The sequence below is a fragment of the Sturnira hondurensis genome, unplaced genomic scaffold (assembly GCF_014824575.4).
Source record: "Sturnira hondurensis isolate 20B ecotype Veracruz unplaced genomic scaffold, ASM1482457v3 Scaffold0000780, whole genome shotgun sequence".
NCBI lineage: Eukaryota > Metazoa > Chordata > Mammalia > Chiroptera > Phyllostomidae > Sturnira > Sturnira hondurensis.
In genome coordinates, this window is record NW_028073411.1 from 23,285,005 (window position 1) to 23,312,394 (window position 27,390).

At 58.9% G+C, this 27,390-nt stretch overlaps 1 protein-coding gene across 2 annotated transcripts in view; it reads left to right on the plus strand.

The window, feature by feature from the left end:
* Window positions 1-27,390, plus strand: part of PHF21B (PHD finger protein 21B) — a 59,472-nt gene that overhangs the window by 25,860 nt on the left and 6,222 nt on the right. For both annotated transcript variants that reach the window (XM_037049674.1, XM_037049683.1), the window contains exons 3-9: window positions 11,327-11,419; window positions 12,177-12,527; window positions 14,381-14,518; window positions 22,804-22,855; window positions 23,582-23,658; window positions 25,034-25,088; window positions 26,379-26,401. In XM_037049674.1, coding sequence (XP_036905569.1) covers window positions 11,327-11,419; window positions 12,177-12,527; window positions 14,381-14,518; window positions 22,804-22,855; window positions 23,582-23,658; window positions 25,034-25,088; window positions 26,379-26,401 — 789 coding nt within the window. The remainder of the gene's footprint in view (window positions 1-11,326; window positions 11,420-12,176; window positions 12,528-14,380; window positions 14,519-22,803; window positions 22,856-23,581; window positions 23,659-25,033; window positions 25,089-26,378; window positions 26,402-27,390) is intronic.

Sequence of the window (27,390 nt, forward strand, 5' to 3'; positions counted from 1 at the left end):
AGCCAAGGCCACGGGGTCCTCCTCCTCCAGGGGTCCAAGGACACAGGCCCCAGCCCCCAAGCTCCAGACTTGGGTGGTTCATCAGTATCCAAGACATACCCTTGACTTGTTTCTGCATTTAATTCTACCTGTGTTGTTCTTCCCTGCCTCCTCCTGGCTTATTCCTGCTAATGCTTTAAGAATTGACACACCTCCTCCTCCAAGAAGTCTTCCCTGACTTTGCAGGGCTAGGCCAGGCCTTCCTCAGCTGGCTACACAGCCCTGGGAGCAGGAGCCACACAACCCCCGGCCCGTGGCTCCCCGCCCCAGCTCTCACAGCACCTTGCCAAAACGGGACTCGGTAGGTGTTGGCTGTATGTTAGCTGCGTTTCGGATTGGTCACCTGCCCCCACCCCCAGTCACACACATGAGGATTCTTCCCCAGGCCTCACTGTGAGAACCTAGTGGGGTTCCTGAAGGTGAAACCAATGAAACTGGGGGCCCCCAGGAGTTTTTAACTCAATCTAGTCCATCCTCAGCCTCCAACAATGTGCTGAAGTTACCGCTTACCTGATCCCTCCAGTACCTGGTTCCTGTGGCTTCTGCTCTCGGAAGCTGGGATGCTCTGTGGCCACCTGCCTGTCTCTGTGGGCAGCCTCCTGCCCCCTGGCCTGGGCCTGTGCTGGGCCAGTGGTCTGTGCGAGAAGCTCCCTCTCTGGGGATAGACACACTCGGCCTGGTGCTCACTGCTTTGGGGAGGGGAAGGTCTCAGGAGAAGGTCGGTCCCCAAGGGCCAGCAGACCTGAAGGGTGTCAGTGTTTGTTGTCTGACGGAGCGAGGGTGTGTGAGCTGCGGCCCTGTGCAGCTCTGCCCAGAGCACCCCAAGCTGCCCCCATGGGGGGTGTGGGGTGAACAACACGGGCCACCACCGCCCCTCCACCCCCCGGGAAGCCATCCAGCCAGGTCCAGGTCCCAGACCCCTTTGTGTCTCATGTCCCCGCTTCCTTCAACAAGATGATGAAAAATGAACACTAGGCTAAAGTGTCCAAAGGAAAAAGTATTGGAAACTGGAGGGCGAGCAACCTTTCAAAGAGAGTTAATATTTGCACAGCGCACGGGCCTGGCAGACGCTGTGTGGCCGTGTCCTCAGCCTGGCTTGTGGAACTGGTCCCTTTGCAGAAGGGCAAGGGCCTGGCTGGGTGGTAGCTGTGGGCCAAGGGGAGGAAGCGTCCTTGACAGTGGGCTTTCGGACTGGGGCAGACCCGGGAGAGAGCAGGGTGGCGCAGGACTGATGCAGGACTGGGAGGTGGTGTGCTCAGGGGGGTAGGCTGTGCTCACTCCCCTGTGGCTGTGGGACCGCCATGGGGACAGTGGCCACCAGGTACAGCTCCCACCCATGGAAGGAGGAAGAGGGTGACACGCTTGATGAATCCAAAACATCTATGATGATAATCAGCGGAGTTGTTTCCCTAGCCCTGGCTCCCTGGGAGACCAGGTGAGGGAGGCCAGAGGACCAGGAGGGGGGACCCACCACTCAGCAGGACCCTCCACCCCTCACTTCTTGGTGTTTCCTGTTTCCAAAAAGGGCCAAGTGGATTCCAAAAGTAGGAGCCACTGCCCTGGGCTGGCCCAGAAGCAGCCGTGGGGGTCAAGTGCAGTCCCCCGAGCTCCTCAGAATTCATCGCAGAGGTGGCCCGGGTCTCCACTCCAGATAAATCCCACTATCTCTGCTGTTAAACAGTGGCGTCTCCAGGGCTGAATTGCCACCTGCAATGAGTAAATTAAATATTGACGGTCCCATCGACGGCCAGATTTAATTTGGCGCCATCTTGCTGGCTGTAATGGGGCTGAGATGGCTTACTCTTTCATCCCGGCTGTCATCCCCTTAGGTGCTGAGTGACGAGGGAGTGATGCACTTGTCAGCACGAGGAAGCCCTGACTGCGCTGTAAATTTGGTGACAACCCTCTTTGTCACTGCTGCTCAGCCCCGCCCCCAGGTACCGTGGATCTCAGACCACAGGGCGCCTGTGGGGACGTGGCTCCTGGGGACGTGCCTCTGCTTGTGTCGTTGAGGCTGAGAGTGCCCTGCCCTTCTCGCACCTGGGGAGAGGGGCAATGCTGTGCAAGGCACACAGCACCGTGACTGCCTTTATTTATGAAGCAAACGCGTGAACTTCGTGCATTCTTCTCGTCTGCGATGCTGGTGAACAGCTGTGAGTGCCGACTCTGGGCCGGGCTCCATTCTACATGCCTTCAAGGTATCTTCTCACATTAAGGCAGTAGTCATTGTGCACACAGGTCGTGGGTCCCACACGGGGAAACTGAGGCACAGAGAGGGTCAGGGGCCTCCATGAGGTCACACAGGCTGAGGGGGGGGTGATGTCCAAGCCCAGGGCCAGTGCTGACTGGGGACCGTGCTGCCACTCTGCCTTCTTGGGTCTCAACAGCTTGATTGCTGGGTGGTGGGCACTCCACGCTGGTGCTCTGGGCTTAGCTGGACCGCAGCTGCTGGGCTGGAAGCACCCCCCCGCCTGCCCGCCACCCCCAGGCATGGCTGTCTCACTGGCCCTGTGCCTCAGCCCTCCTTGCCTGGACTGCCCTTTTCTTCTCCCTATGGCCCAGAACCTGGAGTCCCTTGTTACAATCGCCATTTTTCAAAGGCCTCTGGGAAGCCGGTCCTGCTACAGCCCCTGCAGTGGGGTCGCCTGGCTGTATCGTTGCAGACCCAAGGCACGCGCGCCGGCCGACTGGACCGGGTGTCTGAAGGCCCAGGTCTGGCCAGCTCAGCTGCCTACTTGCTGTGTGGCCTTGAGCAGGTCACTTCGTCTCTCTGAGATGTTAACACGGATCAGAATACTCCACCTGCAGTGTTGCTTGGAAGAGCAGAGAAGAAAGATTAACAACAGCAGCGGCTACTGCTCACTGAGCGCGTGTGCTAGGCTGGAGTTTGTCCTGGCTGTGTACTTACCTTCTCTCTCATCCTTCAAAGGGCCCTGCGCCCCTGGCTGGTGTGGCTCAGTGGATTGAGCACTGGCCTCTGAACCAGAGGGTTGCTGGTTCGGCGATTCCCAGTCAGGGCACATGCCTGCATTGTGGGCCAGGTCCCCAGTAGGGGGCGTACTAGAGGCAATGACACATTGATATGTCTCTCCCTCTTTCTCCCTCCTTGCCCCTCTGTCTAAGAATATTTTTTAAAGAGCCCCGCAGTGTAGACAGTGGGGAAAATGAGGCCCAGGAGTTCCGTGTCATGTCCAAGCCATCACTGATATTGGAGGACAGAGCTGGGATTCAGCCCAGGCCCTGAGTTCCGTCCCTGCGTGGTCCAGGCTGCCCGTCTTCTGAAAAGGCACCATCCTTGTCCACTGTGGAACCGTCTCCATTCCCAGCTTTGTCCTTGGCCCTTAGATGTTTACATTCACAAAGCACCCCCCTTCCACGTCCCACCCAACACCTGGCAGCCTGGGTTCTCAGTTCACTGGGTCTCAAGGGGGCTGGTCAGTGGGTGAGCTGTCCCCCTGGCTGCCCCCATCTGGGGTCCTTCATCCAGACAAGCCTCTGCCCCCAGAAAGAAATGTACCCTCCACACACAATGACTTGTGGATGGGCGCTTCCTTCGTTAGCACCAACCCAGGAGGACGGTGGGCATTTTCTGAAACTGACCCGACGGCGCATCTTCCCAGCTGCATGGTCCTGCTTGCCGCCATGCAGGTGGGAAGCCATGGATGGCCAGGAGAGGGTGGCCGTGGCCGAGTCCCAATGCAGTGCTGTTCGCAGGCGCTGAAATGTGCCTTTTGCATAATTTCCACCTGGCACAAATTATTGTTACTCGTTTGACCGCCCCATCATTTAAAGTTCCCAGCTGCTTGGCTGTATAGAAACAGAACACAGGCCCAATGTGACCTGGGGCCATGAACCCTGCTGCCTTCTAAAGACGGGGCTCCTACTTGCAGACGGAAGGAGTGGATCCAGGCTCCCAGGTCCTCCCCTGGCTGTGTGCTGCCCGGGCAGTGGTGGAGGGTGTGACCCGATCAGGGTGAACTCCACGGGCCTGGTTCTCGGAGGGACACGCTGCCTTTGGTGCAGTGATGGGAGTAACTGCTTCTCCGTTACTCTGTAGACCTGACTTGCCCAAGAGGGACCAACCTGATGTTCAGGGAGAGACAGGTGCGAGGGGCCGGGAGACCCAGCCCAGTCTCAGTGCAGGATGCCATTTAGACGGCACCTGCTTGTCAGGCCTGACCGACACGCTGGGGAGAGCGAGTCCAGGCCAGATGCAGCAGGTTAGCGGTGTGGCTGCCAAGGTCAGGGGTTGGGGGTCAGCGGGGACTCCCCGGGGCCTGGGTCTGCTCACAAGCAGGCGCCCCTCCTGCAGCTCCCTTTCGTTTCTCCCCACGAGGGTTGGAGCTGCGACTTGCATTTTTCCCAACATGTCGTTTTTTCTTTGAGATGGAATTTACATGCGGTGAAACTCACAGACCTTGATCGAGCTGGTTGGTGAGTTTGACAGTGGGGAAGGTGCACTGCCATTGAGACGGCCCATGCCCATCAAAATCTCCCGTGCACCCCCAGGGGACGCTGCTCTGGGTCCCCCACTCTGAGGGGTTGGCTCTCTCCTGAACTGCGGGAACTGTGGGAAGTGCCTCGCTGTCTCGGCTTTGGCATCGTGCTCCTTAAGGTGGTGCCTCTGAGCCTGTGCCGGGAGCAGCCCAACACAGCCTGTTCGTCCAGCTGCATCAGATACCCCGGGGCCCCACGCTCAGCCCCCAGAACTGTGGGGGTCGCCCAGGGTCAGATGCCTGGCCCTGCTTTGTGGGTGGGACCTCCGTCTCTGGGCCGAGTGGCATCAGACCTGGTCTCACACCCCGTGCCCGGACTGGGAGTGGTCCTTGCCTTTCCTGCTGTCCCCACAGGGCCTGGCATGATGTGGCTGCTCAGTCAACAGTGGCTGACTTTCGCTGGTGCCAGCAGGTTGAGAAAGTCGTGGGCCTTTGTCCTGTGGCCCAGGGAATCCAGCTGGGAGCCCCCAGGTTTGCCGATTGTTCTGTGTCGTGGTCTGGGTGAATGGTGCTCACCTGCTTGGGGACGGTTGTCACAACCCACGGAGCTGCACACACAGCCCTACGCCATCCCCCGCGTGTCAGCTGTGTTTTGGTGTTAGACTGTGGGGCCCCCTTCAGGAAGCCAGGGCTCGGAGGGGGCGGGGCTGCCCCCGGGTCACTGCCCACACTCCAGGATGCCTCTTCTAAGCGAGGAGCGTGTTGCAGGCTGTTCAGGGCTTCTCGGGTGCCGTGCAGGTGTGCCACTCCCAAGTTAGAGTCCAGGGCGTCCAGGCGGCAGGGCAAGGAGGTGGTGGCCCGTGTGGAGGCTGGATTCCGTAAGTGGCCATTTTCCCAAGGTCCAGAGGTCAGTGGTGGGGAGGCCACGGGAGGTGCCCCATCCATTGCCACTTGTCCTCCTCGCCATTTGTTTTGAAGGTGGCTCCCTGGTGGTGGCCTCCATCCCTAGGGCCCTCTGCCAGGGACACAAGGGTCCCCGATCTTGGGTATTGTGGAACAGGAGGCGATGGGGACAAGTGGTCTGTGGGACCAGGGGAGGAGGAAGGGCAGGCCCCGATCATTCCGTGTCTTCCTGCCGCCCTGCTCCTTCCAGGGATATGGACCAGAGGGAGGCAGGCCCAGTCTTCCCAGTGGCCCCCGAGGCTCCTGCCCCCGGCCCCGCCCCCAGCCCCGCCCCCGCCCCCCGGCCCACTCCAAGCCTGTGAGGCTGGGCCTCACCTGGGCGCCCTGCAGGGGGTGTGAGCAGGCCTGCTCTCTGGCCTCCTAGCCAGCGGCTCCCACCGAGGACCCCTGCCCCTCCCCCATGGACACAGCTGGGCAGCAAGGCTGGTGTCTCCCACTGGGGGATTAGGGGTGCCCCGATGGCCTTGGGGGGTTCAACAGGGTCCTGACCATCCCCCCAGACCGTCCCCCAAGTCCGTGTCCCTCAGATGTGGCGTTTCTTGGTTGACTTGATGTGATGTGTGTTTTTGCTGGTCGTGTGGACACCCTGCCAGAGAGCCAGCGCTGCTTCAGAGGCTGCCGTCGGGGTGGGGGTGACCCGCACACCCTGCCCCGTCCGCAGTCCTGTGCTCGCCGGGCACCCCCCACCCCCGGCGGGTTTCGCACTCCCTCGAGATGGCAGCCCGGTTCTTCATCCGCGGGGCCTGCCATTCGGTGTGGACTTCCTACTAGAGAGCATACAGTTGCACCCTCCCAGGTTAATTAAACCACTTGGCCGCACTGGGCTGCTGCTGGAAGGGTGCCGTGAGTGGTGAGTGTCAGTGCGGAGAAGCCGCCGCGGCGCCTGGGCTTTCGGATGAGCAGTGGTGTCCCCGGCAGAGGCCTCCGAGTTGGCGAAGTGCCCTGCTCAGGCTGCTCGGTCAGGGTCACCGGGACCCAGCTGAGCAGGAGCCGCCTGTGCCCAGCAGTGGGCCACTGTGTCCTCACAGCGTCCACCGAACCCTCCCCTGAGCTGCACTTGTGATCGGATTTACTCTGAGGTGGGGGGGTTCTGCGTCTCCGAGCCTGAGCCTCAGAAAATGACGTCAGTCCAGGGCTTGAAGAAGACCGATTTGGAAGAGTGTTCTCGTTTTTCAGGCCCAGCGTTAGAGGCGTCTGAGGGCCCCTTTACCCCCTTTTGTTCTTATTCTTACCTATAAAATGTGTGAAAGGCACAATAACAGACCTTCGAGTCAGCCCTGCCCAGGAGAATACAGAGCATCCCCTCCCAGTCGCTCTGACCCATTCAAAGCCCTGAGGCCTTCAGAGGAAGTGGGAGTCCGCCCTGCCCCCTTCCCCGCCCAGGGCAGCCACCACTGCACCCCGGTTTTGCCGTGTGTCCCCAACCATGCAGCCTGGGGGCTCCCTCTCTGTGAGCCGTGTCCATGAGTTCCCTCTCCGGGTGGCATGTAGGCTTTGCGGGAACACGCCTTCATGCTCATGGGCCATGTGTGTACATGGTGTATTGCTCTGGCGTGTGCCGCATGGAGACTGCAGACACACACATGGGCTGGAAGAAGCAGAGACTTGGGTGGGGGGTCCCTGAGCTGGACCCTGGGGGCCCCAGCCCTCCAAGGAGTGTTCTGAGGTTCGGCCATGTCTGAGGTCTCCTGGGCCACCCCGGGGACTCTGCTCACGCAGGAGGAGCTTGTTTCGTCTCTGACTTTTGTGGCCCCTTGTTCCTATTAAAATGCTCAGAGCGGCAAATGCCTCTCCGCATCTGACGAGAGTGCCCTGCAGTCTGTCCGGTGCTCCTGCTGGTGCTGCTGGGCAGCTTCTGCTGCTGTCCTACCTCGGCAGACCAGAGTTGGCGGCCCAGCCCGGCCTGCTGGGCGTCTGCAGCTTGTCAGTTAAAGGTTTGTGAGGACCGGAGGCAGGCGCTCGGCCTCCCCGAGGACGGCGGGTGGGCGGCTTCCCTCCCGCACAGGGTGTGGTTTTGTGCCGCATGTGGGGGGGCGCACCTGACCCGGAGTCCCCAGGCGCCCCCCCCATCCTCTCCCAGCAGCGCCGCAGTCGTACGCAGTGGGAGTGGGGCCTGGGCCCACGCGGGGCGTTTTCCTTTCTGTTAACGTGGTGCGAGGCGGGGATGGACGCTAGGGTGTGTTTGTGGGGTTTTATTTTTTATTTTTATTTTTTATTTTTTTAAAATTAATTGTTTCTCTTTTATTATTATTATTATTATTTTAAATTTATTTTATTTTATTATTTTTTAAAAGATTTTATTGATTTATTTCTCTTTAGAGGGGAAGGAGAGGGAGAGAAACATCAATGTATGGTTGCCTTTCATGCGTCCCCTGCTGGGAGTTGGCCTGCAGGGAACTGGCTTGCAACCCAGGCATGTGCCCTGACTGGGAATCGAACCGTGATCCTCTGGTTCACAGGCCCGCTCTCAATCCACTGAGCTACACCAGCCAGGGCTATTTTTTATTTTTATTTTAATGTATTTTATTGATTGTGCTATTACAGTGGTCCCATTTCCCCCCCTTCATTCCCCTCCTCCCTGCACACCCCCTCCCACCTGCATTCCCCCCTTTAGTTTATGTCCATGGGTCGTACATATAAGTTCTTTGGCTTCTCCATTTCCCATGTTACTCTTAACCTCCCCCTATTTTCTCCCCACCATCTATGCTACTTATTCTCTGTACCTTCTCCCCCCTTCTCCCCTTCCCACTCCCTGTTGCTAAGCCTCCATGTGATCTCCATTTCTGTGGTTCTGTTCCTGTTCTAGTTGTTTGCTTAGTTTTTGTTCTTGTTTTTGTTTTAGGTTCAGTTGTTAATAACTGAGTTTGTTGTCATTTTACTGTTCATATTCTTTATTTTCTTAGGTAAGTCCCTTTAACATTTCATATAATAAGGGCTTGGTGATGATGAACTCCTTGAACTTGACCTTATCTGAGAAGCGCTTTATCTGCTCTTCCATTTTAAATGAAAGCTTTGCTGGATAGAGCAATCTTGGATGTAGGTCCTTGACTTTCATGACTTGGAATACTTCTTTCCAGCCCCTTCTTGCCTGCAAAGTTTCTTTTGAGAAATCTGCTGACAGTCTGATGGGCGCTCCTTTGTAGGTGACTGTCCCCTTATCTCTTGCTGCTTCTAGGATTCTCTCCTTCATTTAATCTTGGGTAATGTAATTATGATGTGCCTTGGTGTGTTCCTTCTTGGGTCCAACTTCTTTGGGACTCTGAGCTTCCTGGACTTCCTGGAAGTCTATTTCCTTTGCCAGATTGGGGGAGTTCTCCTTCATTATTTTTTTCAAATAAGTTTTCATTTTCTTGCTCTTCCTCTTCCCCTTCTGGCACCCCTATGATTTGGATGTTGGAACATTTAAAGTTGTCCCGGAAGTTCCTAAGCCTCTCCTCCTTTTTTTGAATTCTTGTTTCTTCATTCTGTTCTTGCTGAATGTTTCTTCCTTCTTTCTGGCCCACACCATTGATTTGAGTCCCGGTTTTCTTTCCATTACTACTGGTTCCCTGTACATTTTCCTTTACTTCACATAGCATAGCCTTCATTTTTTTTCTCTAATTTGCAACTATATTCAACCAATTCTGTGAGCATCCTGATGACCAGTGTTTGAACTGTGCATCTGATGGGTTGGCTATCTGTTTGTCCCTTAGTTGTATTTTTTCTGGAGCTTTGATCTGTTCTTTCATTTGGGCCTTTTTTGGTCTTGGTGCCTATTTGTTTTCAACATGTGAGTGTCCACGTGTTCGAGCGCCATTTGTGAAACAGTTGTCTCTTCTGCTCTGAGTGAATTGCCCTTGCCGAGGATCAGCTGGTTGCGTATGTGCAGGTCCACTTTCGGGCTCTGGGTCCGTCGATGTGTGTGTGCGACGCGTGCCCGCACCACGCTGTCTCGGCTGCTGCAGCTTTCTGGTGGGCCCTCGGGTCGCACGTTGAGTCCTTTACCACACCCGATGACGTTCTGTTTGTTCTGGGGCTGTCTTGGCTGCTCTGGTCCTTTGCATTTCCATCTGCTTTTTAAAATCATCTTGTCAATTTTTATTTTAAGAAGTCTGCTGAGATTTTGATTGAGGTTGTAATTGAATATGTAGATGAGTTTAGGGAAAACCGGTGTCTTCACAATACTGAGCCTCCTCATCCATGGTGACAGTGGGTGTCTCCCTCTGTACGTGGGGCTCTAACTGTTTCTCCCAGTGGCATCTGCAGGTTTACAGTGTGGGGGTCACTCACCACCATTGTCACGTCTTCCTCCAATACTGCTCGCCTCTCAAAGCTACTGCAAGTGAGGTCTAAACATTTTGTAAATTTCTGGATGTCTAGACATTTTTGGTGTCTAGTTCATAGACATACAATTTTTGTTGTATATTACTCTTGTCTCTTGCGGCCTTGCTAATAAGCTCATTTATGGTTCCAAGAGCTTCTTTTGCAGATTCTGTAAGATTTTTTTACTGTAGCCAAAATCACCGTCTGCAAGTGAAGGCAGTTTTATCTCTTCTTTCTGATCTGGAGGCCTTTTATTTCTTTTTCTTGCCTGAGTGCATTGGCTGGACTTCCAGCCCAGTGGGACGTGAATAGTGAGTAGGAGTGGGAGTGCGAACACCCTGCCCAGTCCCCGTCTCAGCGGGGGGCCTTCAGTCTCTCCTCGTTGCGTGGGGTGCCAGCCGTTGGTTTCCGTAGGCGGCTTTTTATCAGGTTAGGGAAGTTGCTTTCCATTCCTAGTTTGCCGACCACTTTTGTCTGGAATAGATGTTGAATTTTGCTTGGCGCTTTTCTGCATCTATTGAGATAAGTATATCGTGGTGGGAGGGAGGGCTTCCCTACTGATTTTCAAATGGTGAATCAACTTTGTGTTCCTGTGGTACATGCAACTTGCTCATGTTGTATTATCCTTTTTGTTATTGTTGGGATTGACTTGCTAACACTTCGGAGAGTGTTAGAGTGTAAGAATTTTTGCATCTAAGTTCAAGAGAGATCCTTACAGGTCTCTAGCCACCAGGCTCCGAGCGAAGGGTGCCTGTCCCCAGCAGGGAGACTCGTGGGGGACATGCGTGGTGAACAAGACTGCCCCTTCATCAGCTGTGGATGTGGTGATCCCCACCACAGCAGGCCCCCTGAACACAGCGATGTGTGTAGGCCCGGAGTCCCTGGGAGGCCGCCATCTCCTGTCCCCCCACTCAAACGCCCCCTGCTGGTGGTGCGGTGCCAGCATTGGAGAGAGCCCTGTACTTGGGGGCTGGGGGTCAGGGTGTATCCCGGACACTGCCCACCTGAGGGGCACAGTGGGTACGTGTACCGAGGGCCAAAAATACCCCCACCCTTCTTAACCCTACCAGGAAACCCTGTCTGCACATGCTCTCCCCTGGGAGCACTTTGGGGTGTGGGAACGGCTCTCTCCACAAAGACGTCTGTCGAAGTATCGTGTGTGCACCGGGAAAGGGTGGGCTAGCACCCACATTTCTGAGAGGAGGGGCTGGGGAGGAAACGCCAGTGAATCTGCAGACTGAAAGACTCAGCAGCCGTAGGAGTGACTCATGAGGGTGATGGCCTACCCTCCCTTGAGTGAACGCAGCGAAACAGTTGGCAGACTCCCGAGTACCACTGTGTGACATTGTTACCCATGGGAAGCTAACATGCGCCCCAAGGTGACTGCCTTTGGGTGCCGCTGTTCGGAAATCTCTGGTTTCCGCGATTCCTCACGTGAGTGTCTGTTCCTCTTGACGAAGACCTGGTAGCGAAGAGTGGAGAGAGCAGAGCGTGCCGTCTGCACCCCCGGCCCTGCGCAGCCGGGCCGGAGAGTGCGTGCTCGCCTACGCCCCACAGCCCGTCTCAGCAGTGCCCCCGTCTTCCAGGCTTTGGGATCCGTCACCGCAGTGCCTGTCGCGGGTCCTCAGGTCAGCTCCTTGCAGAGGTTGGCCGGGCAAGGAGCGGCAGTGCTACCTCAGGTAAGCAGCCCGAGGGTGGCCCGGGTGTCAGTCTGTCCATCCCTGTCGGGCTAACCCTGGCCCCCTCAGCACTAAGGTTTTGGGGGGCACTGAGCTGGGCGCACACACGTGCCCAGCTGACACTCGGTCTGGGTGCTGCCTGCCCACGTTCGCGTCTGGGTCAGGTTGTGGTGGCCAGTGGTGCAGCCCCAAGCCCCTGGCAAACCTGGCAGGCCGGGAGCCGGCAGGGCACAGAACAGCCCTCCCTTGGCATGACCTGGAGGTCACGGAGGGGTCATTGTCTGCTGGCTCCTTTGGGGGCAGAGACCACAGTCTCCAAGCTGGTCACCGTCGGCAGCCACAGCTGGCAAAGGCAGTCCCCACACACAGTGCCCGTGTGGTGTCAGAGGGAGCCTTGCTGCTTTGCAACCGACGCAGACAGGGTGGTGCTGTGGCCAGTGCCTCTGGCTGGTCCGTCTGCTCCCCAGCCTCCTGCCCTGGTCTGGACCGTCGTGCCAGCCTTGAGCTGGGAGGGCTTGGGCCCAGAGAGGGTCCTCCTGGGCCCCCGGCCAATCAGTGCTGGCCCAGGACGCGGGCAGCCTTGGTGGGCCCCTGGCCTCTGCTCTCGTGCCCTCACCTCTGACGTGGACAGTCTCCGAGCCAGGTCCGTCGGTGCCGTGCAGTGCCTGTGTCCTGCATCTGCCCAGGGCTGCCTGTTCGTTGTGCCTGTCCTTGCCTGCCATGTGTCCACCTGACCGTGCAGCTGTCCCTCCCCCAGGTTAGGCCAAAGACTCTGATTCCAGACAGCCTCCCCGTCACCCCCGGCCGGGACCGGCCACCCAAGCAGCCTCCCACGCTGCAGAAGGCCGCCGTGGTCCGTGTCAAGAACCCCAGCCCAGCCCTCCCCACTGCCAACAACACCGTGAGCCATGTGCCGACCCTCAGCAGCCAGCCGCAGGCCCTGGCCGAGCCAGCTGCCATCGCCTCTCCTCTGAGCAGCGCCGGCGTGGCCTACGCCCTCGTCTCCACTGCCCCCAGCCATGCCGCCACCATCACCCCCAGCAACACCGTGTCCGAGGTTGGCGACAGCGTCAAAGTCCAGCCCCTCCTCATCAGTGCCGACAGCAAGGTGAGGGTGTGCCCATGGGCAGGCTGGGGGCGGGCCCGCCCACACTGCGGCCACTGTCTGGGAGGGGCCAGGTGGCAGGGGCCGGGCAGAAGGAGTGGCTGGGTGCGGGGAGACGAGCAGGGAGCCGCGTGGGTGGGCGGGGCAGGAAGGAGCCAGAGGTGCAGTGAGCTGAGGGTGCATGAGCAGGGAGGGCGCCTTAAGTGGCTGTGGGATCGGAAGGCTGTGTGGCTGAGTGGACGCACTCCAGCCAGACAAGAGCGGCTGGCCAGTGACTGAGTCGCTTCCTTCGCTGGAGTGACTAACACCAAGGCGTGTGGTGGGCGCCAATGACAGCTCTCTGCTGCGCAGCTAGATAGCTGGGGTCTTTTTCAGACCAGTTGTCTGAATGGAAAAACCTCAGATTTGTTTCCAAGACTTAAAACTAAAACCGAGACCGGTTCCCTCATCCCCTCTGAGTTCCTTCTCCCTGTGCTTTTGTAGGCCATTGGGGCTGCGTAGAAGGCACCATTTTCTCTCTTTGGCCTCTTTTCCTGTTCCCAGTTTGGGGTCCGCCAGGCCGCCCCTTGATGTTTGTGGCCAGGGTCCCTTCCACTCCCCTTTCCTGCCACTGAAGTCATTGCACGCGGTATCTCGGGAGTGTTAGGATTCCCAGCCCCTGCGCCCTCGGGCCACGCCCCTGGGTAGGTGGGAAGGCCAGGGAGCTGTGACCAGAGAGCTCTGGTCAGATGGCGGGGGACCGAGAGGAGACGTGCGCGCCGACGGTGCCTGGTGCACGGGGGCTGCGTGGCAGTGTGTGCTGGAGGGGTGTGCCTGTGTCACTGCAGCCCCGCCCGCTCGCACTTCTCACCGTTAATCAGGGATTCACGGGTCCACACGGTCGTCCCCACACGGTCGTCCCCACACGGTCTGGGGGCAGGTGGCGGGGTGCAAGTTCGAGTTATTCCTGGCTCAGGCTCAGGGAATTCCTTTCCCTGGACTCATGAAAGATAATGATTCTTTCCCAATTCCCTGTCCAAAAATAAATGAATCAGCGAAATGGCCGAGCCACAGGCAGAAGAGACTCTGGCCGGGCCAAGGCTGGGCTTCGGGAACTCCGTTTCAGGCTTTCCCTGCCTCTGACCCTTCGGTCAAAGCCAGTGGTGACCCTGAACCCTGCGGAGGGCTGGCCGAAGTGGGGCTGCCCTGGGTGGTTCCGTGTGCATCTGGAGCCTACCTCCTCCTTCCCCACACCCCCACCCGCCCTGGGCTCTGCAGGGCTCCTCAGCGGGAGAGAAACTCCAATATTCCTACCTGCACCCCCACCCCCAGCCAAGTGCGAGCACCTCGGAACCAGTGGCCTGGGGCCAAGGGGCAGCAGAGGAGAGGGCGGCCAGGTCATGCAGCTGGGACAGACAGCCCAGGGAAGTGTCCCAGCCCCTCTGTTCCCCCTCAGCCTCAGTTTACCTGCATTTGACCTGGGAGAAAGAAACCAACCTCTCTTGTCCCTGCTGCCCAGAAGTTAACAGCCTCCTGGGGTAGGGTTGCAGGGAAGCTGGGGAGAGAGGCAGAGTGACCTCCCTGAACCCCCATGGCCGGAAAATGGCAGCACAGGGTTGAACCTAGGCCAGTCTCTTGGGCAGACCGCCCTCTCCGGGGAAGGGCTGTCGGAGGATGAGCCCTCACAGTGGACAGGAGAGCTCAGAGCAAGCCTCCTCGTGCCCCTGGGGCCCCGCCACTCGAGGACCTGCTCCTCGGGAGTTGCCGCCTGGCCTCACCCAGGATCTGTGAGGCCTGCCCACCCTAGACCCTCCTGGCCCCCGCCCCTCTCCCCATGCCCGCCCCTGCCCCCCTTTACCCCTCGCCACGTCTTCCAGGTCATCCTCATCCAGCCTCAAGTGCAGCCACAGCCCGAGGGCACGGCGGGCTCGCAGTCGCCCACGCAGGAGGCGTCTCAGGGAGCGCAGGCCGCCAGAAGGAAGGAAGACCGGCCCCCAAGCCAGGAGAACCCTGAGGTAGGAAAGCTGCCGTCCAGGGCCGTGTGCAGGTCTGGGGACGGGCCTGGCGTGGAGTCGGCTGGCAGGTGCAGGCACAGCCCCCGTGCAGCGGCGCTCGGAGTGGGGACTCGCCCACAGGCCCTGTCCCCGCTGCTTCGGCGCGCAGACTGGCCACTCAGTGGTGTGGGCGTGGTGTGGGCAGCGGCTCTGCGGCCAGGCGCCTGGGGTGTGTCCCGGAGCTGCCCGGGTCTTGGGGCGCACCAGGCAGGGGCCCTCGTCCTGTCTGTGACGCGGCAGAAGGCAGTGCCCGGGCGCTGTGGGCAGTTAGCCGCCCCCGTAGCCTGGCCGAGGCCCACCTGTCCCTGCCGTTCACTCTGGTCCTCGGGCCCCCGGTCCAGGGACAAGGGTACTTCATGAGCTTTTGTGCTTTTCATCAGCAGAAAAGTCGCCTCTTGTGCAGCTACTTGTCGAGCGCGTCCGTGCTAGGCTCCCTGACACGCGTGGGGACGTGTGAGGGACAGACATGGTCCTGGCCCAGGGAAGCTCCCTGCTGCGGCAGGTGGGCACGGCCACGAGGACATGGAGCGGCAAATGTGGGCGTCATGGGCAGATTCGGAGCTCGGGGAGACCTGGGGGAGGGCTTGGTCGGGCGGGGCAGGAGGGGCGGTGTGGCGGGGGCAGCTGCCTGAAGGCGGGAAAGGACCCTGCATACCGGAGCAGGTCAGCCAGTCTGCGTGAGGGGACGTCACCTGGTCGGCTGGGCTGGGCGGACACCAGAGCCCAGTGCTGGTGGAGGGCCTGGGTGCGGGCTGCCTGGTGGGACTCCCCCTGTTGGGAGTTGGGAGCCGTGGGACAGCTCTGAGCAGCGCAGTGACGTGGTGGTTGTCCTCTGTGTGCCCAAGAAGCCTGTTGGGGTTCACAGAGTCACCCCTCCCCAAGGCTGGCAGGGAGCCGCATGTCCCCAGTGGCCCCAGGCAGAATTTTGTCTTAAGATAGTCAGTTCCATGGCAGTGTGTGAGCACCCACTGTGTGCACGGTGAGGCCTGGGTCTGCCTCAAAGCCTAGGGCTCCCATGAGCACCCCTCTGTCCCCTAGGGAGTCTTGTTACGCCCTTAACCTTCGGGAGGGCTTTCTGGGTGGAGTCTTTGTTCTCTCAGTTGTCCTCGCCAATTACTGTGCATTTATGCAATTAGTATAATTACATCCAACTGCATAATTAGCATCGCTGTGTGTGATGGCATAACTAGAACTTACAGTGCACCCTGGTATAAAAGTCCTCATCAAAGTTTATTTTTAATTTTTTAAAGATTTTATGTATTTATTTTAGAGGGGAAGAGAGGGAGAAAGAGAGGGGGAGAGGCATCGGTCAGTGGGCTCTCACATGTCCCCAACCGGGGACCTGGCCCACACCCCAGGCCCGTGCCCTGAGCTGGGTGCCCTTAGCTGGGATCGAACCGGCGACCTTTCCGTTTGCAGGACAACACCCAACCCACAGAGCCACACCAGTCAGGGCTGGAAGTTTTTTTAGAGAGGACTCGGAGCAGTAGCGGTGGTCTTCAGACCCCTTGGTGAACAGTCCAGGTTAAGCGCGTGTGAGGCCAGAGCAGCAGCAGCAGCTCCAAAACATTGTCACAGGAGCGCGTTGGGAGCTGGGGCATCGGGCGGGACACGGATGTTTTGTGAAGGAACGGTGGTCGGTGTCCCGAAGGCTCAGCTGTAAAGGTGGCCTTGGGGTGGTGGCTGCTGAGCTCCCAGGGCCACGGCCATCAGGGCCAGCCTTGTGGCCGCCCAGTGGCACTGCAGCAGTGCAGGGACAGGAAGGGGACACCTGGGCATCACAGGAAGGACATTTCAGTAGCTCTGGGATCCTGAGAGCACTCACTGCCTGTCTGGTGGAGCTCTGCCTGGGTCACATTCAGTCCTCACCGGGAGCCTCTTGTACAGAGGGGGAAACAGCTCAGAAGCAGTGCCCGGCGGAGAGGGGAGCCGCCTCAGGCACCCTAAGCCCTGAGCCACGCTGGTCTCCTCTGCCTTGCTCAAGCCGGTGGGGCCAGGATTGGGGCCGGGGCTGGACTTCTCGGGATGGGCTGGCCGCTCTCCGGGGCTCCCCTCGTTCACTGGTTTCCCCACAGGCAGCTCCAGCCTTTCCTCCGAATACTGATCATCAGTGTGGGGGGTCCTCACTGCTCCCCTCCCCGGGGGCTCACCCCCACCCTTCGGGCCTCGGTACTTCCACGAGATTCCTGAGGGTCGGGGTCATGGGACCATGGGACCACTCCTGTATCCCTCTTTGCTCTGGCTGCCAGGGAGCTCCCGGCTGGCTGTGACCACTGCATATGGCCCCTGACCGGCCGTGTGAGGCCGGACCCCGCCTGCCTGCCTGCCTTCACCTTACGTTCCTGAATTTGTTTCCCCTTTCCCTACTTCCTTGTTTTTGTTTTTTTCCTGTTGTTTATATCCACTGCAAATTCTTTTATCCAGAATAGAGTGGATATCATTTTGGACATCAGTCACTCAGTAATTAGTGCTGGTTGCAAGTGTGTTCTGCTCTTCCTGTGATCAAGGTCAAGGACTTCTCCAAAGGACCCTTTTCCATGGCTGACATTGTACCACTCACTCCTAAAGGGCATACCCCACATGACCCTACACAACCCCACACCCAGGGGCCCAGGCCCATCCTCACACACCCAGGCTGCACTTGGTGCGTGCGGGACACATGTGTGTCTATTGACCCCACACAGCCACGCATGGGGTAGGGTCGTGTCTCCTGCCTCAGGGTGTGTGCGCCCCAGCCTTAGAGCAGCCAAAAGCCTCGATCCTGGTTGTTCTGGGAACTTGGGACCAGGAGCCCCGTCTCTGGTCTCCCTGCAGTCCCATGGCGCCTCCTGATTGCCTTGGCGATGGGTTGCGTTTTTGTGAGGACACAGGGCAAATGACCAGGCTGGAAATAAATAGAGAGTGGGCCCCAGAGAAAGCACTTGGCATAGACGGTCGGGGCTGCACAGGTCTGGCCGCTGTCAGACCAGGTCATCCTCAGGTCATCCCAGCTTGGGCTCGAGTGTGCCCAGGGCTTCCCACTGTGCGAAAGCGGTGGCTGGACGGTGGCAGGACGGACCAGGGTCTGTGACAGGGCTGCTTGTGTCTGTGACACTCTGCACTTTGTGACGTGCATACACATACTGGGCATCTGCCAAGCCTCACAGCCATCCTGTGAGGGGGACAGGCAGCTGAAGCTTGGGCACAGGAAGGGACAGTGCCCCCCTGAGGCATGGCAAGGACATGGGGCAGTCATCCCAAATCACAGGTGAGGCTTCAGAGCTCACGTACTTCTGCTCCTTCTCTCCACGTCCTCACGGCGGCTCTGCCCTGTAGCTGGGCCAGGGATTTCCACGTCCATTTGGTCAGCGAGGCCCACGGAGGCTGGCCCCTTTCCTGTCTGCTCTTTCCTGTCCCAGGGCCTGGGCTTTTTCAGGACAGCTGTGGCCTTCTCCATGCCTCCCATTACCCTGGCCTCGGCGGCACCTGACCAAGCTGGCCATCCTCAGACTACCGTGCATCCTGCGGAGGGCTGGCGGGGGTGGGGCTCCAGCCCAGTACAGGCCTGTCTGTGGCCCCCGCCCCCCATTCCTCCGGGCTAGACCTGTGCACACAGTCCCTCCCTCCCTCTGCGTATCCCTGTTGCCAGTGCTCCATTCCTGCCTTGTCTGTCCCTGGTGCTGGTCTCCCTGTCCCTAGATGGGGCCCTTCCTGTCTGCTCACTCTGCAGCTGGAAGGACCTTTCCGAAATTCAGAAATAACCAATTCACCCCCTCCTTGGAATCCCCCAAAGCACACCCCGTCGGGTGACTCTCGGGGGCCCGTCTGCTGCAGACCCACAGTAGCAGCAGGGGGGGTGCAGGCAGGGCAAAGTGTGTCCAGAACAGCCGCAGGGAGCAAGACCGATGCGGGCCCCAGACGTAGAGTCAGGCGGGGGGACCGGGAGGGGCAGCACACGTGGGCAGTGGCGCCCCAAAGCTGTCTGGGCTTTAAGAGCCACTCTGCACCTGGGGCCACAGCTGCACCGGGGGCGCAGGGGCGGGGGGTGAGGCAACTGCAAACTTGTTGTAAGGGAAGGCTAAGCAGGAGGGAGGAAATGCGGAGAAAATAAATAGGAAGAGATGTTGTGCCCAGAAGGGGTCTGTAGGCAGAACCCTCAAACACACGAAGAGGTCTGATGCTGGGGATGGTGGTCAATAAGAATCAGCACTTGAAACCTGAACTTATTCCAGATGGAGCTGATTTCGTAGAATACTCTAACAGCGACTTTTTAAAGAATTTATTTATTTATTTATCTCCAGAGGGGAAGGGAAGGAGAGAGGGAGAGAAACATCAATGCATAGTTGCTTCTCATGTGTCCCCTGCTGGGACCCAGCCCTCAACCCAGGCATGTGCCCTGACCGGGAATTGAACCGTGACCCTCCAGTTCGCAGGCCTGCGCTCAATCCACCGAGCTACACCAGCCAGGGCTAACAGCGACTTTTTAAATAAGGATGTTTAGGATCCTCAAAGCAGTTTAGAAAAGGGAATAATATCCACCAGGAATAATGAAGCAAAAATCATGAAAATAAAACAACAGATGAATGTAAAAATTATTTGAAAATCTGCCAGTGAAAAACATGGTGGTAAAGGGAAACGAAAACACCTCACTGCACAGTGAACAGGGCAGTGAGTGCTTTGGGATTGGCTCCAGGGCCTGCACAGAAAGGCCACATTCGCAAATAGTTGCCTATAAAGGCAGGTACGAAACAGGAGGGTGGAGAGGCCTCGGCTCTCACCCCATGGGAGAACAGATGGAGGGAGGGCGAAGAAAAGGAAACTGAAGGACGGAGCCGGAAAGTGTTCTGGGATTGAGGAGCATCGGTGCGAGTCTTTGGGTGGAAAGTCCTCCCCTCTGTGGGGACGATGACTGAGGATGAATTGAGAATGAATCTGTCCAGAGAGAAAAAGGAGGTGTCATGAAAACTGCCAGGGCAGAGCCCCTGGTCACCACCGGGGCGACGGGCGTGCCGTGGGCTCCCAGCAGCGGCCAGCCACAGCAGAGCAGTGCCCGCAAACCACTAAGGGGGGTGACTGCCCACTCGGCATTTTCCAGCCGGTGGAACCATGTTTCCAGAGCCAGGGCGAAGTAGAGACATTTTAGACATAGGAAGACTGAGATTTCTGTCCCCCACAAACTGTCCATTAAAAGAACCGGGCTTTGGTGGGGAGCCGGGAAGCAGGCGTGAGAAGCCGCAGCCGCACGGCCGTCGTTAGTGCAGCTGCTGCACCCACGCCTAGTCTGCGACAGTCCCCAGCCTTGTTTTTCGGAGCAGGTGGAAGGAAAGTTCTGGGCAGCAGTAACAAGTCAGTTGGTGATGTTTGGAGGAAGCTAGAGCCGACTAAGGTGAGTGTTGTGTTGGGGAAAGACAGAAATGTTCAGTAACCCGAGATTTGTTAGAAAAACATATAGTTAAAACATGTGCCCTGGAAGGTGTGGTTCAGTGGATTGAGCACACCCACCCTTGAACTGAAAGGTCACGGGTTCGATTCCCAGTCAGGACACATGCCTGGGCTGTGGGCCGGGTCCCCAGTTAGGGGGCGTGTGAGAGGCGACTGATCAATGCATCTCTCACACATGGATGTTCCTCTCCCTCTCTTTCTCCCTTCCTTCCTGTCTCTCCAAAAGTAAGTAAATAAAGTCTTAGAAAAAAACATGCCCTCAAACATCTAGGCTAATCACTAAAAATAATAAAATGCCACCTATAATTTCCAAATCAGCAGAGGAAAAGGAGGTGAATATGGGACTATTTCTTTAAGAAGACAGGGAAGGAAGTAGAAGGGGAGGGTGACCAGCTGAAAATGACAAGCGAACCACCACTGAGAAGGAGACGACAAGCAAAACGCAAGGGCTTAGGGGAGAGGCGGCTGCACTGGTGGCCAGAGTGCAGGAGACCACGAAACATGAGCTGGCGTCACTTGGAAAGAAATAACACAGAAGTAAGTGCGTAACTGGATGAGCAGAGTATACCGTACACAGAGAAACGAGGAGGCAGAGTGAGCAAAGTACACGGAACAAAAAAGAGTGTGTTTTCTGATATTAGACAGTGACACAGAAGACAAGCGAAAAAGAAGGTACAACAGGCAGGTAAGTGGAGGCCAGCGAGGACACCAGGATGACGGAGCACGATGGATACGAACTCCCAGGACCCCCCAGTGTGAATTAGGCTACGACGGGGCAGCAGTTGGCTGCGGGGACCTACCCGTCACCTGTCCTCAGGTGAGTGTCAGCTCCTGAGCGGAGAACCAGGGGGCAGGAGCACAGGCCTCTTGGCCCTGGTGCCGCCCATCCCAGTCTCCAGACCCGGGGATTCCTGGGGCCCTGCTGCCGTCCGCTCCCACCCAGCAGTGACATAGAAGCCAGGAGGCACCTCACTGCAGCCCGATCGGTGTCAATCGGCAGAAGCTGCTGGACCCCAGAGTCCCGCCATGGCTGCTCTGTGGCCACCTTTGTCGTTCCATTTGTCTTGCGTTCGGCTGGGCATGTATCTTACAGGGTTTAATTTTGTGGCCCACTTTCCTTGGTGTGGTGATCTTTGGTGTTTTTTAAATGTATCTCAAGAAAAGTTTACTGAAATCAAGACGACTTGAATTTACATATCGAAGGAACACACTGAGTACCCGCAGAAATGACCAGTCAACCGGGAGACACAACCCAGAAAGTCACTGACTTGTAACAGAAGCACAAGGGCCCTCTAGGCACCAACGATCAAGTGACTTTGGAGGGAAGAGGATCAGCCAGGCCACCGTGGCAAGATCCTGAGGACAGAAGGAGCCAGGGACATTCGATCCAGCCAAGCTGGCCTTCCAGGTAAAAGGCCACGGGAGTTTTAAATCTTCCAGGAACTCGGGAGGTGGACTCCCAGAGCCCTCGACGGGAAAGCGCCACAGGCCCAGCCCAGTCGACCATGAGCCCACTGGGGCGCGTTGGCACCCAGACGGAGGCAGGCACCCTGTGGCCCGAGGCGGAACGAGGACGTTGGGACAGTGTAAATGTCACCTGCTCCGATGGCGCGTCAAAGGCCCAGCTGAGCGAAGTGCGGGGGAGGCGAGAGGGGGTGGACTCAGCTGTCAGATGGGCTTGGGTGTCGTAGGTGGGGCTTTGCAGGATCCAAAGAACATCATTCACAGCTGACAGCGTGAGGAGAAGCCTGTTTAACAGCTCAGAAGTAGAAATTCGGAAGGAGGTCGACGGTTGCTGTTGGCAAGTGTAGGAAACCTAAGAGGATCAATGAGAACCTTCCACGGACCGTAGGAGGCTTTGGCGTGGCAGTGGGTGGGGCACTGACGTGCAGACGCCGTGTGGCCTGGCCCCTGGGAGGAGCTGTGTGGAGACACCCAGGACGAGAGCAGCAAGAAGGCCAGATGCCCCCGAAGAATTGCAGTACAAACTTCAAGGCCCACTGGAAAGTAGAAAGTCCCCGGGAGCAAAAGAATCCCTGAAGAATCGAGGCGCACCGTGGTCTGGGTAGGAAAGTCAGTATTTTAAAGCTGTCATGGTGCCCTAAGTTAATGAAGGATTTCAACATCACCCCAGGGAGATGGCTCCGTCAGTCTGTGATTCTCAGATAAATCCCAGTGGGTCAAAAATCTGAATGTAGAACGTGAAACGGGAGTGAAGCGAAACACGGGACTCGCTTTGTGGCCTCAGAGCCTCTGGCCCAGGTTCAAAAACCCAAACGCCATGTGGGAAAACAGTGATAAATCCTACCACCCACATGAAAAGTGCATGTGGCCCCAGCTGTGTGAGTGTGGGCTGTGCACAGTTATTGCCTCTCTAAGGCGCCACGGAGGGAAACTCCAAGTCAGGGTCACAGTGTGTGGTCACATGGACAGCACGTGCTGGATAGGGTGTGATGAGAGGGCGCTAGCCTGCCATGTCCTCCCCAAACACACAACCCCACTGTGACCCTGAGAAAAACACCAGACAAACCCCAGGGGAAGGGTGTCTTCCAGGATCCCCGCCCAGCCCTCCCCTCCACTGCCAAGGTCGAACAAACCAGGAAATTCTAAGAAACTCAGCACGCAGGGAAGCTGAGGCGGCGTGAGGTCTCTATTTGGTGTGGGACCTTGGGTGGGGTCCGGGGACCAGGAAAAGGCCGTGAGATTAAAACCAGGGGAACCCGGAATGGATAAGCGAGCCGCAGAAGTAGGTGCTCCACGCGTTTGCCGAGTGAGTGCACGCAGGAGGGGGGCTGAGCTCATGCTCCTCCACTTCCTTCCCACAGAAAATCGCCTTCATGGTAGCGCTGGGCCTGGTCACCACGGAGCACTTGGAAGGTAAGTTGCTGCAGCCTGGGCCAGGCCGGGAACTGGCCGGGATGATGGGTGGGGTGGGCCCCTGGATCCCCCAGGTCAGATGGCAGTGCCCAAGCATTAGCTGGCTCCTGGGAGGCCTGCCTGGGCACCAGCCAGGTGGTCATCCCCAAGGCAGACCCTCCCCAGCCAGCGGTCTGCACAAAACCCCGTGTGGCGCCTCCTCGTCTCAGAGGAGGGGCCCTGTGGGTCGCTGGAGCTCTGCCTGCCTCCACAGAAGGAGGAGCTAAAGGGGGAGAGACAGACAGGGGGGAAGACACCCGGTCACTGTCACTGTGGAGGCACACGCCACACCAGTCCTCTTGGCAGCTTCCTGTCTGGGGTTTCGGGGACCCCAGTCCCCCAGCAGCCCTGAGCCTCACTCTGAGGCCAGGCACTTGTCATCCTGAGGGACCCAAGAGAGACGGCCCAGGCTAGGCCCAAGGGGACAGGGAGCTGAGAGTGGGCACTTGGGTTCCAAGCACTGTCACCTGCCTGCCAACCTGCCCTCCAACCTGAGCCCAGCAGACCTGTCCCGCCTCGGGGGCCTTGAGGCCTGTGGACCCTACCTGCTCCGAGCCACAGTGGGCATGGATGCTGTGCAGACGGAGCCTGTGGGGCAGGAGGGGACGGTGGCAGCTGGGCTTGTGAAGGAGGCGTGTGGGCTCCCAGGGCAGGAGGGACCCAGCGGCCGCTGCGTGTGTCATGCAGAGATCCAGAGCAAACGCCAGGAGCGCAAGAGGAGAAGCACAGCCAACCCCGCCTACAGCGGCCTCCTGGAGACGGAGGTGAGCCCGTAGCTGCACGAGGGCGGGGAGGCTGGAGGGCTGCTGGCTGCCCTCACCCACCCTCCCCGAATGGGAACCAGGCAGTGACCATAAATCACACACTCCGTCACCCCTGACGTCAAAATCAGCTGACAGACCAAGACAGGCGGTCAGAATGCCTACTGTCCCCCTCATGTGGGCTGCGCTGGGCACGTCTGAGCTGCAGGGTGCATGGGCATCCTGATCCTTCCCCCACTTACCAGGCCTGTTTCCTGGTCACTGGCAGTGCCGAGTGGCACCCAGGAATTGTCCCCTAGACTAGAAGCATATTTTTAGGGCCTTAAAGCCCAAAGCGGAGGACAGTCCTCTGAAGCAGAATGATGTCCACAGAGGCCAGCAACCGTACATTCCAGACTTGGCCGTCACTGCCAGTGGCCAGCAAGGGTGTCCGGGAGCAGTGGCGCTCACCTCCCCGGGCACTGGCCAGCGGGGCCAGCTGTTGCTAATCCGCAGCTTGTGAGTGGAAACTCCGCTGGGAGGGTGGGCAGCCCTGGGCCTGTGTCCCCTTTGTAAGAATGTCACTAAGTTGTTCCTCTCTCTGTACCTGGGGGTGATGGCAAGTTCTCTGTTGGATAAGATCCCCGCCCTCTTTGCTGTGGTCACTGATGATTCTGCCTCTGCTCTGGTCTCTGGAGTCCGGCTGGGGCCAGAGGTGACCTGGTGAGCAAATCAGGAGCCAACACCAAGGCCTGTGCCCTTGAACCTTGCCACATAGTAACCTCAGGAGCAGCCCTTCCACGGGTCCCCCCACAGCCTTGACTGCAGCCCATTTGTACCCAGAGAGACAGGTTTCAAGCCGAACACAGCTCTAGAACAGTCTCTCTGAACCACCCGAGCCAAAGCCCCCAGTGTGGCCTGGGGGTGGAGCCACTTTACTGGAGTGTACCAGAAACTTCTGTCTACCCATGATGCTTGGGCTCAAAGACCATTCCAGGCTCCCTGGGCCACGTGGCAGAAGTGGGGTTCGTGGAGCCAGTAGGTAGCACCCCTCGTTTCCCCACCTGACCCCAGAGCCAGCTGGGAGAGAAGGTGCAGGAGCCAGACAGAGGTGGAGCTGGATGTCAGCCCCCCATCACTGACTCGCCCCAGCATGGGGGTCTTAGCCCGTCCCCCCGAGTGCTCGCCGCTGTGTTCCCACAGGACTCCCCCGGCTGAGGGGCGGAGCCTTTGTGACCCGCCCCTGCCCTGCGTCCCCTCTGTCTGGCCCTGTTTCTGCCTCTGGCCCGTGTGTCCAGCAGGAGCCCAGAGCCTGGGGGGCGGAGCCTGTGCCGGGCAGGGGCTGTGGCCTGAGGAGGGCCCGCACGACGGGTGGTTTGGTCGTTCTTGTCCCCTGCAGAGGAAGCGGCTGGCATCCAGCTATCTCAACAGGCCCCTGTTTCTCGCAGTGAGAGGTAAGCTGCCCTGCGGGGGCCGCTCAGGGGGGGGGGGCTTCAGGGGCCCTCCCTGTCCATGGCAGCGGCACGGACACTTTCTGGTGGGCACCGCCCCGAAGCCACGGGCCTTCCACGCCCTGGCCTCCTCAGCCTCACTCTGCTTCGGGGAGGAGGCCCAGGGGGGCCGCCCACTCCTGGCAGAGGCAGACACTGAAGCTCTGAGCAGGAGCACCAACGAGGGTCACGCACAGGCCCAGACCCAGGGCTCAGGCCACTCCATCCCCATTTCACTCCTGGCTGTGGTCCCGTAGTGCAGCCAGGTCCCGTAGTGCCAATCGCCACTGTGGGGGCTCCGCCCACCCAGGGCCGAGCCGGGTCAGGGTGAGGGCAGTGTGCCAGGAGGAGCCCTGGAAAGAACCTCCTCCCCTGCCCCGCCGGGCCCTCGGCCCAGCCCTGCCTCTGACTCCCTGCGTGGTCAGAGCTGTGCTACCTGGATCAGACCTTCCCCTGGGGCCTCAGGGTCCTTCTAGGTAACAGGGCACACGCCGGGCACCCTGCACTGGTGTGTTAGGACCCGGGCCTTGGCCCTCACCCCGGGGTGCACAGGCCCCGCTCTTCTCGGCCAGCCCTGCCCCACTGCAGGACCGCCGGGCCGAGGAACCAACGCCGGAGATGACGCAGCATCTGCGTGTAGTACAGCGTCCTCCAGCGTAGCAGGAGGGGCCTGGTATTCGCAGTGAGGGAAAGACGAGCAGTCTTCAGGGCAGGAAACGACTCGTCCTCTTGGGGCTCTGCGGGTGCTAGCCTGTCACGCCGCCGCCTCGGGCCACGGTTCACTGACGGCTGGAGTGAGCCCTGCCGGCACCCGCCTGTCCCAGCAGGACAGCGGCACGGGGGCCGGCAGACAGTGCAGCAGGAGCTGTGGGTGCCGTGCGCACAGGGCTGTTTGTCCCACCACGTGGTGCCATCACAGACCGGTCTGATCGCCGAAACGTGTGGTGCGGCACCACATCCTAAAGTGAGAGGGGGTTACGGCCAAAGGGAGAGTGGAAAAGAAGTCCCTTATCTTCCCTGGAGGGACAGTTTGCTGCCCTGGCTCACTGCTGCCGTGTCCCGTGGGAACTCGGGCCCCGATGGGCCCGGGCCATGGTGTGTCCCAGCTGTGACCAGGCCAGAGACCCGCATTGCCACCACACCCTGAGTGAGAACTAGCCATCGCCGGGGCCTGTGATACTCCCATCATGCCCTGGTGAGAACCAGGTCACACTGGCCCACTAACATGCATTACGCCCTTTTTCCCTGTGCTAGCCAATGAGGACCCCTGCTGGAAGGTATGTGTCCCTTCTTCACACCTGGGGGTGGGTCGTGCTTTCCACAGTCCAGGTAGGGCCACTCCTGGCAAGGGAGAGGGGCCCCAGTGTCCTGCCGTCCCGGAGGGGAGTGGAGGGCCTTGCCTCTCCAGGCCCGGTGCCGAGCTTTGCACCCGAGCCCCAGCCCAGCCAGCCCAGCCTTCCCCGGGGGCAGACTGCAGGCTCCCTGCCTGGTGCTGAGGACGCGGGGACCGGGGAGCCACGATGTCCCGGATGCCGGCCGGGCTCTTCCAGGCACTGCCCGGCCTCACTGTGTGGTCCTGGGCAGAGCTGCCCCTCTCTGGTCTTCACTGCCGGCCCCTCAAGGGGTGAGGCTCGGTGGTCCGCAGGGTCTTGCCCCACACCCCCACCTTCCTGTGACCCTGTGAGCCCCAGGCCCTCGTGCCTGTGCATGTCCCAGATGGCTCGTGACCTCACTGAGGATCCCACTCAGAATTTATCCCGTGTTTCTCTTCCCCAAGGTTCACATCTAATTCTGTGAGTGTCCAGCCCCTGCGTGCCCGTAATGGTCACGCTGCTGGGAAACATTAAGTGGTGGGCATAAACCCTGGTGGGAGGGAGGCCTGGTAGCGCTGGTCCGCGGCTGCCCTGTGCCCAGCCTGTGCAGGCCTGGGGATGCCACCTGCCTTGAGCCTGAGGCCCAGGCAGGAGACCCCAAGGCCAGCCCCGGCCCCACCTCTAGCTCCCTGCGTCACCTTGGGCAAGCGGGTCACCCTTGCTGTGCCCTTGAACAGAAGCAAGAGGTGAGGAGGACAGGGTCTCTGAGGCCTCCTTCATAGACAGCCTTGGAATCTCCTGTCACTGTGGCTTAGGTCATCCGGGATGAGGGCCCTCTGGTCCCTTCCAAATCTGAGGGTGGTACACAGACACGTGGCTGGGGAACAGGCGTAACATGCAGGGAGAAGGGTTTCTGTCAGTTGGCAGGAGATCGTGCCACAGGAGGCTCCTTA